The 16,616-nt window shown below is 41.0% G+C and overlaps 1 protein-coding gene across 4 annotated transcripts in view; it reads left to right on the top strand.

The window, feature by feature from the left end:
• The window catches only part of plxna1b (plexin A1b), a 175,638-nt gene that overhangs the window by 117,283 nt on the left and 41,739 nt on the right, over positions 1 to 16,616 (top strand). For all 4 annotated transcript variants that reach the window (XM_005731319.1, XM_013910375.1, XM_005731318.1 and 1 more), the window contains exon 10: positions 5,345 to 5,545. In XM_005731319.1, coding sequence (XP_005731376.1) covers positions 5,345 to 5,545 — 201 coding nt within the window. The remainder of the gene's footprint in view (positions 1 to 5,344; positions 5,546 to 16,616) is intronic.

Raw genomic sequence — 16,616 nt, 5'->3', positions numbered from 1 at the left:
ACACACACACACACACACACACACACACACACACACACACTCATTTAAAGAAGCACATGGCTGCAAGCCAGCTGCTACACAGAAGACAAGGGAGCAAGAGAATATGTGGTCCTTGAAATGACAATATGATGTATGACATGGCATGGTGTTACGTGGCTTACATCAATTAAGGAATGAGCTTCAATTAACAATGTGGTTTAAATTCCCCCAAATCTCATTTAAAAAGCTGTTTCTTAAACCTGAAAACCATTCATATGTCTTTAAATGATCAGTTATTAAGCATTAAACAATTCATGTAGATGAAAAGAACAATGTAGTCTAATCAGTAACCACCGCAGTATATTATAGTACTGTTATCACATTTCAACCCGTAGAATCTTTTGTAAGTGATTCTGTTGTTGATTTGGCGTCATCATACTGCACTGTTAATGTTTAATTTTACCACCTGTGTTCTGTTTTGTGTCTGGGTATTTATCTTTCTGGAACATAACGATGCTGTATGGCTGTATATGATCTTTGGTGGCACAGATATTAAAACGCTGAAATTCCAGCTGCAAATACAGTTAAACGGATAATATAACAATGTGACTGTGGTTTATGTTTTAATTATTCAGCATTACGTATTAGTTGACTGGAGGTGGGTGGCCCTCAACAAAGGTTACTTGTTTAAGATGTTAACCTTCAGTTTTAATGGTGCAATTTTCACACTGCTAAAATGTGTGATCCACCCAGTGCTATTTATTAATGTATAGTGGATTGAACTAAAGGATAAATGGGACTCTGAAGTTCAAGGCTGCAGCTCTTTGGTTTGCGATGTGAGACCTCTGTCAGAAACCCTGGGGGCCATGTTGACAGCCGGCAGGGGGTGGGCGTCCAACACTCTCCATATACCCTTTTGTCTGCCCCCCTCGTGACTGACACACATGGACACACTTACATGCACACATACACACTGTCCCTGTTATTGTACCAGTGTGCCCCCCCTCAGCTCCTGTGTGACCATCTATGCCATCTCATCTCTCCCCCGGGTTCCCCATATCGCTTTACTTCATAATTTAGCGTGTTATTTTTTCTCCTCCCTGATCTATAGTCCCCACATCACAGAGGCAGCTAATTAATTATGGATGGATGCAGGGGGGTGGGGGCTAAGAGAGACTAGGGGGGGCTTTAAAAAAACGACCAGACATCCACCTCATTACATATGCGCAGTGTTTTTGGAGCTTTATTAATTTATATCTTGTCAGGCTATGCCACAGCCTTCAGAACTCTTGGCTTTTTAATACAGTTATTTATTTATATAGCGCCGCACACTGACTTTTGCCTTCATCCTCCCACTCTGCGCTCGCTTTCTTTTTCTCTCCTTTCACACCACCCCGTCGAAGTCTTGATTTTAATCTCTCACCTTCAACATATCTGCATGAACACACAGACATGCGCACTTTCCTGCCGACTGTCTCATTATCTGCTCTTGGCGGATGTTAAAAGGTGTTTTGCTCACCTGCAAGAAGAGATTATCTCCTTTCCCTGCCGAACACTGGTTTTATTAATTTTTTTTTCTCGTATATTTTCTCATTTGGTGTGGTAGACGTAGCGTGTAAATATCAGAGCACTGAAAATGAAGGAATTTATTCGATTGAGCTGGAACTGGAATGGCAGTTTGAGTACTTGCACTCAAAACTTACTTCTGCAGTAGCATTTTTTAATGACCCCGTCTTTATTAAATACAATTAAATTAAAGATTACAGTCTATATAATTATATATTCCTTTACTGTAAAAGAGTGGTGGGACTAGCCTCAGGCAGCAAAGCTAACAGGGGCCTTTGAGGGAAAACAAATACAAAGAGGTGAGGAAAGCCCTCCGGCTACTTTAACAGAAGCTGCAGACTTGGACTTCAGCCATCAAAAAACACACACACTTTGCAACATCGACACTCGTTGTTATTCTCAAAAACACAGGTACATGCTCCTAGAGCACAGTCCAGTCAGTGTGGGAGGATTTGACATTGTCATAATTAGTACAGTCAGAAGAAAAGAGTTAAATTTGGCAAAGGGGTTTTCTGTTACACTATCTACATCTGTTGTTTTTAAAAATACTTATAAAGATGTCAGAATGCAAAGACAGTCATCAAAATCTTAAGATTGAGCAGATGTTTTTGTGCTGTGTTCTCTTTTGGAGAAACCATCTGTGGCGCGCATTCCTTCAGGCATCTTTTCCACTTCACGGGCGCATGCGACTTTATCGTGGTTACACTACAGTGAGATTAAGTGATCCTTATGATGAAGCGAGCTGCTGTTCTGTGCAAACAGTTCCTGGTGTGAAGCATTTATGTGTAAAGACGAACTCAAATCAGCCTTCGATCATCTATTGAATAAAATTTGCAAATGCAACATAAAACATGTGCGCAGGTAGGTACAAAAAAAACTGCAGATGCTTACATTTTTTACATGTCATATCTAGCCAATAAAGCCACAGTATCCACCTTCACAGATGAATTGAAGTTCGAGAAGTCAGGAAAAGGAAGGAAATAAAGGGGAAAAAAAAAAAAAAAAGATCTCTTTCAGCTTCAAACGAATCCCCCCCAGTGAAATATTGTTTCGGTGCACCCTGCACTTTGTAGCCCTAATGCAAGCTTTGAACTGTTTTGGCACCTGTCACAAAAACTGATGGAATAGTTTTTCCTTGCAGAGCACTTTCTTCTTTATCCTGCTCTCTTTCCCACAATGTCCTGTTTTTCCTGCCTTCTACCTCCTTTCTCTTTTTCTCCCGGAACTCCTTTCCATTGTGTCTCGAAAGCACCATCAGCTTGTATTTGAACAAAGTACTTAATTGAATTTTCTTCTATTTTTCTGCATTGACACCCTTAAAATGCCCAAAGAGGAAAAAAGTTGTGTATTATTATTATTATTATTATTATCATTATTATTATTATTAGATTTTAACCTATTAAATAATTGTTTTGCTTTTTATTAGAATTTAATACAGAAGACTGAAAGAAGCAAAGGGCAGTATAACGACGACTGGTAGAAAAAGCGCTCGGCTGACACAAATTCAATAGACGGATAAATAAAACATTGGCTAGCTGCAGCTTGTCCTACAGGCTATGTTAGCTTCTAACACATTGGCTTCTACTAGTTAGCTTTAACAGCAGGATACTGAAACCTTTCCTTTTCTCTCTTGTGGCTCCCTGGACAATGCAAGCCCACGGCTTTTGACATGAGCATTTCTTCCCCTTCTGAAGCAGACTTCAAACCGCATCATCTCTCTCCTCTTTCTCCCGCTCGCTCTGTCTCTACCCTTCCATCAATTTTCAAGTGTTTTCAGATACTCTAGGCAGTTAATTAAGTAGGACATTGTGATGGGGCTTGGGTACACGGTGTGGATGATGCTGGATGAATGTGTGATAAAGAGATCGAAGTGATGCAGAGGGATTCAGGCATTCTACCTGAATATTTGTCATTTCCTGATTCTTGTATTATTTTTCTTTTTATTTCCTTTTGATCCCTCTTTATTCAGTCTTCATATCCTTTTTTCTCCTTTCCTTTTTTCCTTTGCTTCTCTTACTGCTCGGCTTTCTTTTCCTGATGCTCGCTCCCCAGTTAAACTGGTTCCTCTGGTTCTTGCTGTTTCCTTCATTTATTTCTCTTCTTCTCAACAGTCTTTCCTCTCCTTTCTTTCCTCTCCTTTCTTTCCTCCATTCCCTACTTCACTCCCTCCTTCTACACCATCCATTTTCCCTGCACACCAATCTTCCCCACACCCGCCGCCTTCTTCCTAGTTGATTATACATCAGGTCTTCAGCAACCCGCTTCTTCCTACTATAGTATTCCCCTCTCTCATTATGTGTTGTGCATGTGTTTGTGTGTGATCAGACACACAAGGCCAGGGCTAAGCAGGCTAATGAACAAACTCCAGCATTGTGTTCAGGCCCTGGGGACATGCTGTAGCTTCTAATGTATAATAGCTACAGCTAGAGGAGGGGAAAGAAAAAATCACTGACAGTGAGCCAGCTATCTGCTTAAAGAAACAACAAGAAGTGAAGGAGAGGCTGTGTATTGTGAATATTTTACAAGGATCTGGTCAGTGCTTTCCTTTTCCCTTAGTGTATCTTATTCTTGCCTTTGGACTTGTCAGCGTGAGTGTGTTGCTCTGTAGAGCTGCACTATCTTGCTGGGACTATGAAATCTAAAATGAATACTTTTAGAGGAACACTCTGAATCTTAATCTATTGTTTTAGGGCCTTTTATCCTTCTGAAAGAAGTCCAGTTTGCATTCTCTATCTGCACATGTCTCTTATAATTTGAGTTACTTTACAGTGTCTCTAGGTTGTAAAATTTGTGATTTGTCAGCACTGATCTGGTTTATTATCCTTTTGGCTCAAGAGGCAGAGTACGGGGTGGGATGGTTCCACCCAAGTTTTAAGTCATGTTTTTTAGGATCTGTCACCCACCCTCCTGCTCTCTTTCTCTGGCTCTCATTCTAACTGTTGACAGGATCTGCATCAGTGCCAGATCGTGGTATGAACACTCTAATGACTTCATTTCTTCCAGCACATGCACAAATGCATATCTAGGGAACATTACATACTGAGCAGACTGCCCAATCTACTTCTTGTTCAGCAAACACATGCGACCATACTTAATTAGTCCAATTGCATATTGAGAAACCTATTTGTCTTACACATCTATGGAAGGACACACACACACACACACACACACCCTCCGGGGTTGTGTACTGCAGTGATGTAAGCCAGTGGATGGGCTACTTCCAGATGATCCAAACAAGACATTCAGCTCTGGCCAATATCACCGTGAGAGCGTGCGCACACACTCACACAGACAGGCTGAACATAAGTTCATGAGCTCATTACTCCATTTCACACATGGATATAATACGCTGGAGCGCATCCTCGTGCCAAAACAATGTTACACCATTGTGGTGCAAGTAATTTTACTTGGTAGATAATAGTTTATGAGCTATAGACAAAAAGCTTTTTGCTCTAATGTTGTTGTACAGCATTAATCTGGTGCAAGGCCAGCAGGAGTGTTGCACAAGCATACAGCACGCGAACAGTGCATCACAGCGCGACTCTAGACTAGAGCGTGTTATGGGAAATCTGGCATGAAGGCAAATACGGTACGCAAGCCTCGGCCTTCTTGCCTCTTCAGCTGTTAACAGCAAACAAATGATATATTTTGTCATCCCAGCTCTTATCTTGCTGTTATTCACTTCTTGTTTGCATGCCTTTCTGACTTTGTGGAATAATCTGACTCTCTTTATTCTTTAACGGTCTTGTCTTGGGTGTAAAAGTTAAGCATTTATTTTCCCCACATTTGTTTTTCACAGGATTGCCCTCAGATTCTGCCGTCAACCCAGATATACATCCCTGTCGGGGTAACAAAGCCAATCACCTTAGCTGCAAAGAACCTGCCACAGCCCCAGTCTGGACAGAGAAACTATGAGTGCGTCTTCCACATCCAGGGGGAGATCCACAATGTGCCTGCACTGCGATTCAACAGCACCTCCATCCAGTGCCAGAAAACTGCGGTTAGTATGGAGAGATTGAATGTATTTATTTTATGCAATCAAGCTGAATGAAGCGATGTTAATGGTGAAAAACAAAGCAGGTGTTGTGATGTACACTAACAGTTTGAAAGGGGGGGGGGGGGGATTTCTGTCGCTCACTGGTAAAATAAAAGCAGCCAAAATTCCTGAACACTGAACAGGGCAAGAACTGCACACAGAGTAGAAGGATAACCATTAAGCACTGTTACTTTTGACCTAATCAATGCAACTAGGTATCTAAATCATGCTCCCAGTGCGGGCATTGACTTGGCCAAGGTTAAATAATGGCCTCCTACAGGTAATGGCTATCTAGACACTAATGTGCTCATTGTCCTGATAGATGTCGTGCATTACTTGGACACTAGCATAGTCTTGATCAAAATAAATGATGTAATACTATAGAATTGATAGTTAGCAATTAGATATTGTGACGGCAAGTGTTTACATTTGAATTAATACAAATTTATAATGAGGCATTTCCTGTCCTGGTCCAAATCATAACAGATTGTCATGGCTGATGTGTAATATATAAATTATTGATCAGGTACGATGGTCAGCCATAGTGTTTTGTTTTTTTCCCCCAATGCTTCTGTTATTTTTTTATTTTTTTATTTATTCATGGCTTTGTCTGATAGGGATGAGTGGTTAGTTGGTTGGTGTCTTCCAGATTAAAGCAGTCTAAAGGAGTATTTTGTTTCTTTGCAGAAGTTTTTAATAAGTGTAGAGCGTTTGCTGGTAGGTTGAAGTGTTTCTGCGTGTAAGCCCATGCCTGTCCAATGTGTTGAAATGTGGTTGTGTGTTTATATTTTTATATATATATATGTGTAGGTGTGTGTGTGTGTGTGTGTGTGTGTGTGTGTTTTTGAGGCTTCAAACTAGCATGACAGATAAGAGGTAGCTAGCGTCGCGCTTCACTGAGGCTGAAAATGTGAAGAGGAAGTCTGTCTCTGAAGCTAGTTGGGAGCGGATTGATCATGTTTACACCTCGACTCTATACCTCTCCCTCTCCCTTCCTCTGTGTCTGTAGAGCCCATCTTTCTCCCTGTCTCTCTTCCTCCCACTGACTGTCATTCTTTCTTCTTCCTGCTCTTCCCTACTTTTCTCACTCCATCTCCCTCGTCTCTCATAAGTTCACTTTTGCTACTTGTTTCTGTTCGTGTCTGATTCCATCCTAAGATATACGATGCCATTAGAGCTGCTGCTGTTAATTTAGTTTTACATGAGGATGTTTAGCTGCCACAATAACACACTTGGAAGAAAATAGATTCAGAGACAGTAGAAACCTCAGGATGTCTCTGCCTAATAAGATTTAGCACTTACTCACTTCTCAATTAGCAGCAACTGGTCATAATAGGCACAGATTGCCACAGGAATTCAGACACTGGCAGACACATTTAGAGTACAGGGTAGCAGTAGTCTCTGTTTAGCTGTATAGCTTGATGTGTAGCTGCTGTGACGGCTAGCACAGTGTTTGATTCTGTCTGTATCGACGGACAGTCTTTAGGTGTTGGCACACGCTAGCCAGTTGTTTGTGAAGGCAGGGCTAATTACCTAACGCAAGGCTTGTCTCTCCACAGAGATGCTTGTTTATTGACTGTTTATTGTAGCTGCAAGGCCAGTGTTAATCAACAGCAAAGCCTAGCCTCAGCCAAAAGCTGAATTTCTCCATTTGATGTCCACAAAGCAGACATGCTAGCAGTAATTAGCGCGGGACTGTCAACACTTAGCCCCTGTTAGCAAATAGCAGTGGCATCCTGACTGTATGGCCAGATATCGATGTAGCGTGTTCATCTAGTGTGCATGCATCCATATTTAGTTTCAGAGTAGGAAAAAGGTGCCAGCTGCATGAACTTGCAGTTAGGGCATAATTCATACTGGCTCAAGATTACGAGTTTAATTATGTGTCATGAATTATTACTTTGAGAGTCTTATTATAGCTCTGGAGCGGCATTTTGGAAGAAGCGGGTCTTAAATATTAGTTTATCTATTTATAGACCTTTATATCTCTACTTTCTGCAAGCACCCCTCCGTGATTGTTCTTACTTTGACAGTGTTCAGAACCAACTCAATAAATCATGAATGGTTCTGCAGTAGAAATAGACTTTATCTGTTATACTGTGTGCACACTGCTGCCTCAGCTTACAGGCATACAGCTGTGAGGATAGGGGTCGATCAGTGTCTGTTCATGTGTGCACATCTGCATGCTTCTATATTCCTTAGGCTACGGATCCCCGGGTAGCTATGCATGAGTGTGTTTGGATGTGCAGTTCCAGAAGAAGACTGTAAGGGGCATTACACTTGCTGATCAGTGTGATAAACACAAGCGCTGCATAATCCACAATATAGCTTTTTGTTTGAGATCCACAGCAAGTGCCATATGAGACACATTACTTAGAAAAGGTGAAGATGAGGGCTGAGATGAGACGTGTGCTGAGAATTTCTATAAAGTGAAGAGGAAGTACAGAGTGGACAGTATACGTGAAGGTGGGAAATGTTGATGAAAGGAGAAGGGATAAAAAGAGTGGTACAACTACAAATCAGTGGAAAAAGAATATAGGAGAAGGCAACGTGGACTAGGGAAATTGGTGCGTAGTTGACAATTTCAGGTGAGATGAATGGAGAAAAGTGAGAGGGAGAGTGATATTGAAAAGAACAGAGGGGGAAAATGAGATGAGAAGCTGTAAGAGAGAAAATCAGCTCAAAAGTGTCTCCTGAGGCCAAAACTCATTCTCTTTTCTTTTATACAATATCATCAGACTATCCGAAAGAAATAACTATCCACAGGATATTCAAGACATCCACAGTCGGATAATGTTTAAACTTTAGTTTCCCATACCTTACTGCTCTTACAGTGACCATAATAACTCAATGCTCTTGCGTTGTATCTCCTAACAGGAGGCTGTCAATATCCAACTGCATATGTGGCAGACATGATATATGATAGTGTAACTTCAGCTCTATGCTAACCTTGTTGGGTATTGACTTTCCATATCTGCTCATGGGAGAAAATATTGGTGCTGTGGTATTTCTGTATAAGGTTACTGTACATACCAGCTGATCCCAACGGGGAAAGAGCAAGCATATCATAAGACCAGAGAAAGAATGCAATATTGGAAAACGGTTTTCTTTTGCAAGAGGGGACACGAAACAAGCCTTTGTCTTCATGGTGTTAAGACTTTGAAGAGTCATGCATTTAGAGTAAGGGTTTAAAAACACTGCTCAGAGCTCTAATTTCTGCTTTACATTTTTAACTTTTGAAGTTGGGTATATAGCCAAAAGTAATTCAGCATTTATTCTTTAGGAACCTGTGAAAGTTGGTGAAATGGCAGATTGTCAGAAGTCCATTTGCAAGTTAATTAGAGAAAAATGCTGATCATTTTATAAGAAGAAAAAAAGTGTCCTATTCGTATTTATTAGTGCCAAACAAGCCCACATTACTACTGACACATACAGAGCCATCCGCTATGCCTTATGGTAGCAGTTAACTCCGGTCAGCAGCGACCAAACCAACAAGCTGGTGTCTACATTGGTGCCTTCCGGTTTTCTGACCCGGTCCAGACAGCTTCCTTGTGTGTGATCCAATCAGGGGCTTCGGTTAAGGTACAAAGGCCAATAGGATGCTGAGCTGTGGGCTGGGAAGTTGTGCTCATAGTGCCAGAGGGGTCGTTGGAGCAACAAACACATGTACACACAATTCTTTCACACACAAATGACTGCAGTCTTGGGTCAGACAGACTGATGTAGCGCAGCTGGACATCGTTCGAAGGTTGTGGGTGAGAGACGAGAGTCAAACTGTTCAAGACTTTTTGTTTCTGTTCTTTTATCTTCATGTGTTCTTAGCCTTTTGTCCATTTGTGCGTCTCCATTCTCCTACCCTCAGTTCCCTCTTTATCCTTCTTCCTTGTTTCTCCCCGGAGGGCAGGAATGAGAGGACAGATAATATCAGAGCGGGCCTTACACCATTACCTTCTGTCTGATAAACAGCTCGGCCACTCCATCACCCTCTTTCTCCCAGTCCTTCACCAGTGGAGAAAAAAAAGCAGACATGGGGGCAGGAGGAGAAAATCTAGTTTGGGATAGAGTGTGTGTCTGTGTGCTTCTGTGTATAGAGAGCAGCTGTTTGTTAAAGTAGAGATGCGAAGTATCAGGGGTCCTGATGGCATCCAATTAAGGGAGATAAAATGATGATGAATTGCTGCTGGGCAGTGGAGACCAGTGCTCCTGTATCAGTGTGTGTGTGTATGCACATATGAGCTCACTTATACAGGAAGAGAGCAGAAGAAAGCAACCATACTGATTTGGGGAAGATTGTGTTGGGGAAAACAAAGAAGAGCGGGGTTGGAAAAGAAAAGACACAAAAGGGAAGTTTCTAGCCAGAGCTTCCAGGAAAAAGAGAGGTAGAGAGCAGTGTGCAAGATGGATGAGGAGGAGGAGAAGTGAAAGAAGAAGGGTGTATTGAGACTGTACTGTGAGAGAAATTGTCTGCTGGCTTCCGATGGGAAATGAGAGAAGTATGGCAGACAAGAAAGATGGATAAATAGATGAATGAATGGATAGACTGAGCAAACAGAGGTCTAGAGAAGAGGCTAAACATGTCTGCAGGGAGAGTGGTTAACACAAACCACACTGGTCTAATGGTGTCACACACCCCGTGATGTGTGTGTGTGTGTGTGTGTGTGTTTGTGTGTGTGTGTGTTTGTAAGAAAGAGAGAGAGAGGGCTGAAGCTCAGTCCTAATACAAACTAAACTCTTGACTTTTTATGGGAACAGTAAAACTAAAGTACTAAATTGCATATTAAAAAAAATTAAAATATAAACGCACTATAGCATGCACATATATTCATACACACATAGTGCTAAAGGTAGCAGGAAAAGGCTAATGAGGGCCTCGGTGCTGTTGGGTGGAGGGTTGGTGCAGCAGAGCAGAGTACAGTCTGGCCTGGCATGGCCTAGCTCAGCTTAATGAGATATAAACACTAGACCTGCCATTGCACTCAGCCACAGCACACACTGACACTGTTTTAATTGGCTTGCACATTCTGTGTGTATTGTGTGGGGATGGATTTGGGGAAAAAGCAGTAGACATTCACTGGGTTTTACTGTGGATAGCTGCAGATGAAAGATTATCATCATGTGGCAGCCCAGACTCATCTGATCTGTTACAATGTTGTTTAAAGTTAATGTATTTGTCTTAGTAGATCTTGTAGCTGGGAGAAACATGAGTCTTGATCATGTGATTTCCTACTATAGCTCAAATTACTTGTGTACATATCTGTTTAAGTTTGTGATATTTAAACAAGATCTTGTGTTTGCTCATCTGTGCTTATTTGGCATTTATCTGACTGCTCGCTGACCCATCTTCTATTAAAGCAGCTCAAAGTGAGAGAAAGAACAGACAATGACCTTCCTATAGTGTGCTCTTTTTTCCCTCTCCAGCAGTGCCCCCTTTTTTTACCTCCCTCTCACATACTGTGTGTGTCTCCCTCATTTTCCTCTTCATCTCTGTCCTGTTGCTGGCTCACTTGCTCTCCTCCCTTCTGGCAGGTGAAGAGCACAGCTCCCACGCTGCTGTCCTGGATAAATAAGAATTAACTGCAGCACAGCTATCTGCATATGCCAACTTCTCCACCCCACTTTTCTTATCTATTTCTCATTTCTCTCCGTCTCCCTGCATCTCTGCAATTTGTAACCTTTACTCCACATATCCTTTGTCTCATAGCAGCGCTGCACTTTTTCTAAATCATTATTTGAAGAGACATTTGAAAAGCTGAAGGGATTGTTATAGCAAGGCTCTCCTGCCATTACCCTGGTGAGAATAGAGACCATCAGGAGGTCAAGCCAGAGAAAAGACCTGGGCTTACTTTCACATCTCTTAGAGAGCATTTGCACACTTTTCTTTCCATGCGATTGTCTGAAGTGTGGCCATACATGTCAAACACCTTCTGATCACAGTATGCTGCCATAGAAGAATCAGTTTTCTTCTCCTTGTAAACATTCAAAAGATGCCTACCTTTTATTAGAAAATTCATCGTTCTACAAATATCGATGTGCACAGAATGAGCCTGTGCAGTTAAAGCACCATAAACATATTGTCAGTAATAGCATCTTACTATAAGCAAGTCATTCTATAAGAGATTAAAGTCTTTCATTAAAATATAATATTAGAAATTGGTAAATCTTCCTGGAAATCCTGTGATTAATTAAACCATTAAGTTAAGTTGCAGCATCACCTTATTTGTAATAAATACTGAGAGCATGGCTTGCACATGCTGACTTCATTTTGAAAAATTCGCAGTGGAGGAGACAGTGTAAAACTTTAAATGTTATTTTGTTTGCATATTGTGATAAAGGGCTGCATAAAAACCAAGTTTGTCATTTAATGCCAGTTAATGTCTTCTATTTGTTGCATATTTGTTGTTAGCTTTGTTAATGTCATGGAGAGTGCGCTCAGTGATGGCAAACTACTGGAGTTACTGAGTCAAATCAAAATGTGGTCTGTATTTCCTCATTATGGGACCAGCATATACATACATATGTGTTATTTGGCAGAGAAGTTAGCTAGTGGCCACCAGAAGAATGGCATTAAGTTGAGGTAGGAGGAAAAAGTCTGACGCCACTGAAAATCTGGACATTTCTGCCAACTACCAAAAATCAGCCTTTTGTCCTGGGAGAATTTTAGCAAGCTTACACTAGCTTAATGCATAGGCTGAAAAATAAGAAACATTGACTATGGCAGCATTATTTTTCCCTCAACCCAGCATTTTTCTTCCCTCCACCCCTCTCTTTTTCTTTCCATCAATGAAGGAAGCATGCATGTGTGCAAACGGGTATGCACACATGTGCGTTATTGTGTCTGTGCTGGAGATAAGCTGGGGAACTGGGCCCAGCCATGCTCCAATCCTGTTAGCATTAGCGATTAGCACTGGCTAACAGGTTCCTATTATGAGCAGGGGCTGATTCTCTGTTGCCTGACCGTACACATGCACACACGCACATGCGTACACACAAACACAAAACTATAAGACGGATTACCACTTGATCCTTGATAAGGAAGCTATATCTGCCCAGAAGTTGTGTGTGTATATATAAAAGACTGATGGTGTGTACGACAAGACTTGGACATCCACTGTATGCCGAGTCTTATCTAGGCTGGCAAACACACATTTCACTTTACTTCACCGTGGAATATGTCAGAACTAGAATGATGTAGGTTGAAGGTTATGTTATGCCAATTAATGGTTTTTGGATCACCTTGAGAAATCTGTGAACAGAGGAAGAGGGTAACCCACATATTACATACATATCCCAGGCATGGGCCTGCCCTGGGCAAAAGGGATATTTTTTTTAGCACACCTTCAAAATGACCAATTATGAGGCTGTGGCTCTCATAGAATTTACTCATTGTTACCTGCCTTACTTTCCATCTTCACCCTACCTTTATTCATCTCCTTCATTCATCTACACCTGCCTCCCATTCTTTAGTTTCCAGTGACAAATGTCTCTTCTCTTCTTTGTTTTTTTGTTTTTTTTGTTACACTGGCTTATTTGTTGTCAAGTCAAGTCAAGTTTATTTATAGAGCACATTTAAAAACAACCAAGGCTGACCAAAGTGCTGTACAGTCACTGCATATTCTTGTTTCCTTTATGGAATATCCATTTCCTGTTTCTGTCATCTGCTCTTTCATTGTAAATATTCTGCATCTCTAATTTTCTCTCTGTGTGCCCTCTTTGTAAAATGTAGTGATTTTGTGGTTCCATTTTTCAATGTGACTTTGTTTTTTAGAATTATTTCTTGGTGTTTAATTTTCATACTGGAATTTGCTGTATGATGTGCGTAAACCCTGTCCAAGGCGCATGTGTGTATTCCCTGAACGCTGTGTTGTGCAACAGTGGTGGTTCAGTATAAAAGTTTAATAAGCCCTTGGTGCAATGAGAGAAGATGAGCTCTGGATAATAACCTAACCTTTCCAATGGCTCCCCCACTCTCTGCTGCCCGTTTAACACACATACATGCACATACACTCTCCTCCCTAACTAAATATGCATGTTTGTGTTGTCCCAGTTCCCAATATAGACTCTTCTTTGAGGACTGATATACAGACATGGGCAAATTCTTGTATCATAGATTTAAAACAACAAAAAACAGAGGATAGATAACTACTTTGGTGTTTTATTGGTGTGTACTTGTGGTGCACATTTTGAGTTAGACAACAAGGTAAAAATCAGTGTTAAGAGGCTGATATACATCTAAAATATGTTACTATTCTACTTTATTGAGTAAAATTGGTAACATGGTCAAAGAAGAAAAAGGCCTTCTCTTAGAATTTGCTGTTCAGCAGAGAAGCAAGGGCAGAAATAAATGGCACCTCGGTCTCTTGTCCTTAACTAAAGCTAGTCTTCTGTCCTGTGGGAATACAGCAGATGGATGTATAGATATGTTTTTGTCTTTAAAAATGGTTTGGAAAGAAATGGTCTGGTATTCAAGTAATTGAAATTTTGGTAATTTGTTTTTCTTTTGTTATTCTTTATCATGTTGGTATTGCAGCGAGTTCCTTTCTCTCTGTTTGTGTGTTTAGATTAATTTAATTCAGGTTTATTTATATAGCAGTATTCCCTGTTAATCTCTACAAAATAAAGCATTCAGGATAACAGTGTTTAATTTTGTTTATTTGCCATTTTGATTTTGACTGCTTCAATTTAACAACCTTCGTGTCATGTTACAGATTATGAGAAACCTACCTGCTGCTTAGTGTAAACACAACTGACTGTTCAGAGAGCGGTTGATAATTTTCGAACCCCTTCATCAGCTTGAGCAATTTCCAAATACAAAGCTGACCTTGGCTGGTTAACAGCCTTCTTCTCTACTCTCACCATCTTTCTCCCACTTGCATCTCTAGCTTTTATGTCTCAGCTTTATTCCAGATGTCTTGTGTTTCCTGCCTCTTTTTGCCTCTTTATCTCCTTCTCGCTGCGATGCTTTGATGCTTTTTCACTCTTTGCACATGTTCACAGTGCAGTGTCCCTGTGCACTTCCTTTTTTCTCCCCGTTCTTCTCTCCTATTGTCTTGCATGCAGATATACACTCAAACACACTCACACGTTCTCTCCATCTTTACCAATTGAAGAAGTGCTCTTGTTCCCAGGCAGACTGGGTGGTCTTGTGGTGGAGCGATGAGGAAGGAGGGAGGGAGAGATTGAAGAGGTTCATATGGTCAAACTTCAGAAGAGAAATAATAGCTGATGTCCAAAATGTGTTTTTGCTGTGCCCTATCTTCCTGTGTTTGCATGTGTTTTTATTCATCATATTTTACTTCCTGTACAGACCATGTGATCAGTCTTTGATGAATTTGCCGGCATCCTTCTCTGGAAGGAGTCCCATGTGCCGGACATATATTTATAGTACAGTGTGCACATGTGTTTTTCTGGAAATGTTTGGTATATCTGATAAGGAATCTGGTTCATATTTCCTTGTTTGACTGTGGACCTTTTGGGGGGGATTGAGGCAGATGAGAGAAAGTCAAGCTAAGATTGATAGGGGAAGAGGTTTGTAAAGAGGTATAGGGAAGGAATAATGAGAGGGAAAGGGAAAGAGAAAAAGGAGGGTTGGAAAGGAGGATTGCAAGAGAAGGAGAGGCAGAGGAATGTGTGAAAAGACCGAGGCAGACATGTCAGAGAACAAATTGAAAATGCCAATTTCACTTTAGCCCCCACCAGCTCACGCGCTTACAGCCCAGCCCCGGCCTCTTATTCCATGTGTAAATGAATGGTGTCCACAGAATAACACACAATCACCTCTCTCTATCCATCTTGCCCTCGCTATTTCCCTTTCACCCTTTCTGCTGCATTACCTGCTCTATACCCCCTCTCCCTACCCTCTTTGTCATCCTTCCTTTTCACCATCTTTTTGTTGTTTTCACTCCACTTCTGAGCTTTTGATCACAAATTCCAAGTATTTTCACATCTTCTATCAGTTTTTTCTTTTCTGTTTGCCCATCCACTTTGCTTTTCACACCCTACCTTATTATTTTGTACTGTGCCAAGGCTAATGTTTTGTCTTAAAAATCTAGTTGTAATGCAATAGCACTGTCTAAATTCAGAACTTACTATATCTACAGTGAGACTGTAAAAGTTGTCTCTTTTCTTTTTCTTTTTCTTCAGTGTTCTGTAGGCCAGCTTCCAGGTAGAGTTGCTCAAGTAAAAGTTTCAGTAGTTCACAGCTGCTAAATAAATTAGAGTGGGCCTGAAAACACATTTTGAAAGAATTTGCCTTTATAATCAGCTCTAAGAGCAAAGTGGTATTTTTTCTGAGATGCATGGAGACGTCTTTCTTTATTCGGATATCAGCGTCTCAGCCTTCAGGGCCCGCTAAATGTAAATCATCCAATCACAAAAAAAGTGATGAAAGAATTAATCAGCCATTCACACATTGTGACATTGCTGTGTCCTCTCATTTTCTTATCTTCTCAGTGCACATTTTTTAGTCTTTTCCTCCCTCAAATATATTCAAATTCACTGTTATTACAGATGTCAGGATAAATCTCACAGTATCACACTGGAGTGGGTGATATCACATAGTGGCAAAGTTGTAGCTAGATTCAATCTTTGAGGGCTCATAGCCCCGAGCTTGGGGCTTTCACGTTGGATTTTATCACCACTCTACTAGAAGAGAAAAGTCCTGCTATCTCTCACCCAGGGGCTACTGGAGATACTGACCATACCAGAGGTAGTGAGAGGGGCTGGGCACCATTAGGTCATTATCTGAAGTCTCACCAGCCGTCACCTCAACATTGCTGCTGACAACACACCCATCTTGTCATATAGTGTCTGCTTTATGTCGTGTGAAATACAGCTAACAAAAGAGACGTTAATAATGTGAAACCTGTCTCGGTGAAGTCTGTGAAGTTCTTGATGAAGATGTTGTATTTACCTCACATCAGCAGGGGTTATTGGGGAGGCGGTGTAATTTCTAAAGCGGCATTTTATTTGCTGGTGATAATTGTCATTGATAATTTATATGTTGGGAGTTTGGGCAGGGACTCATAGGAGCTCTTTT

The sequence above is a fragment of the Pundamilia nyererei genome, unplaced genomic scaffold (assembly GCF_000239375.1).
Source record: "Pundamilia nyererei isolate P.nyererei 1_Seehausen unplaced genomic scaffold, PunNye1.0 scaffold00042, whole genome shotgun sequence".
Taxonomy (NCBI): Eukaryota; Metazoa; Chordata; class Actinopteri; order Cichliformes; family Cichlidae; genus Pundamilia; species Pundamilia nyererei.
Note: the sequence above shows the minus strand (reverse complement) of the source record. Positions and strands in the feature narration are given on the sequence as shown.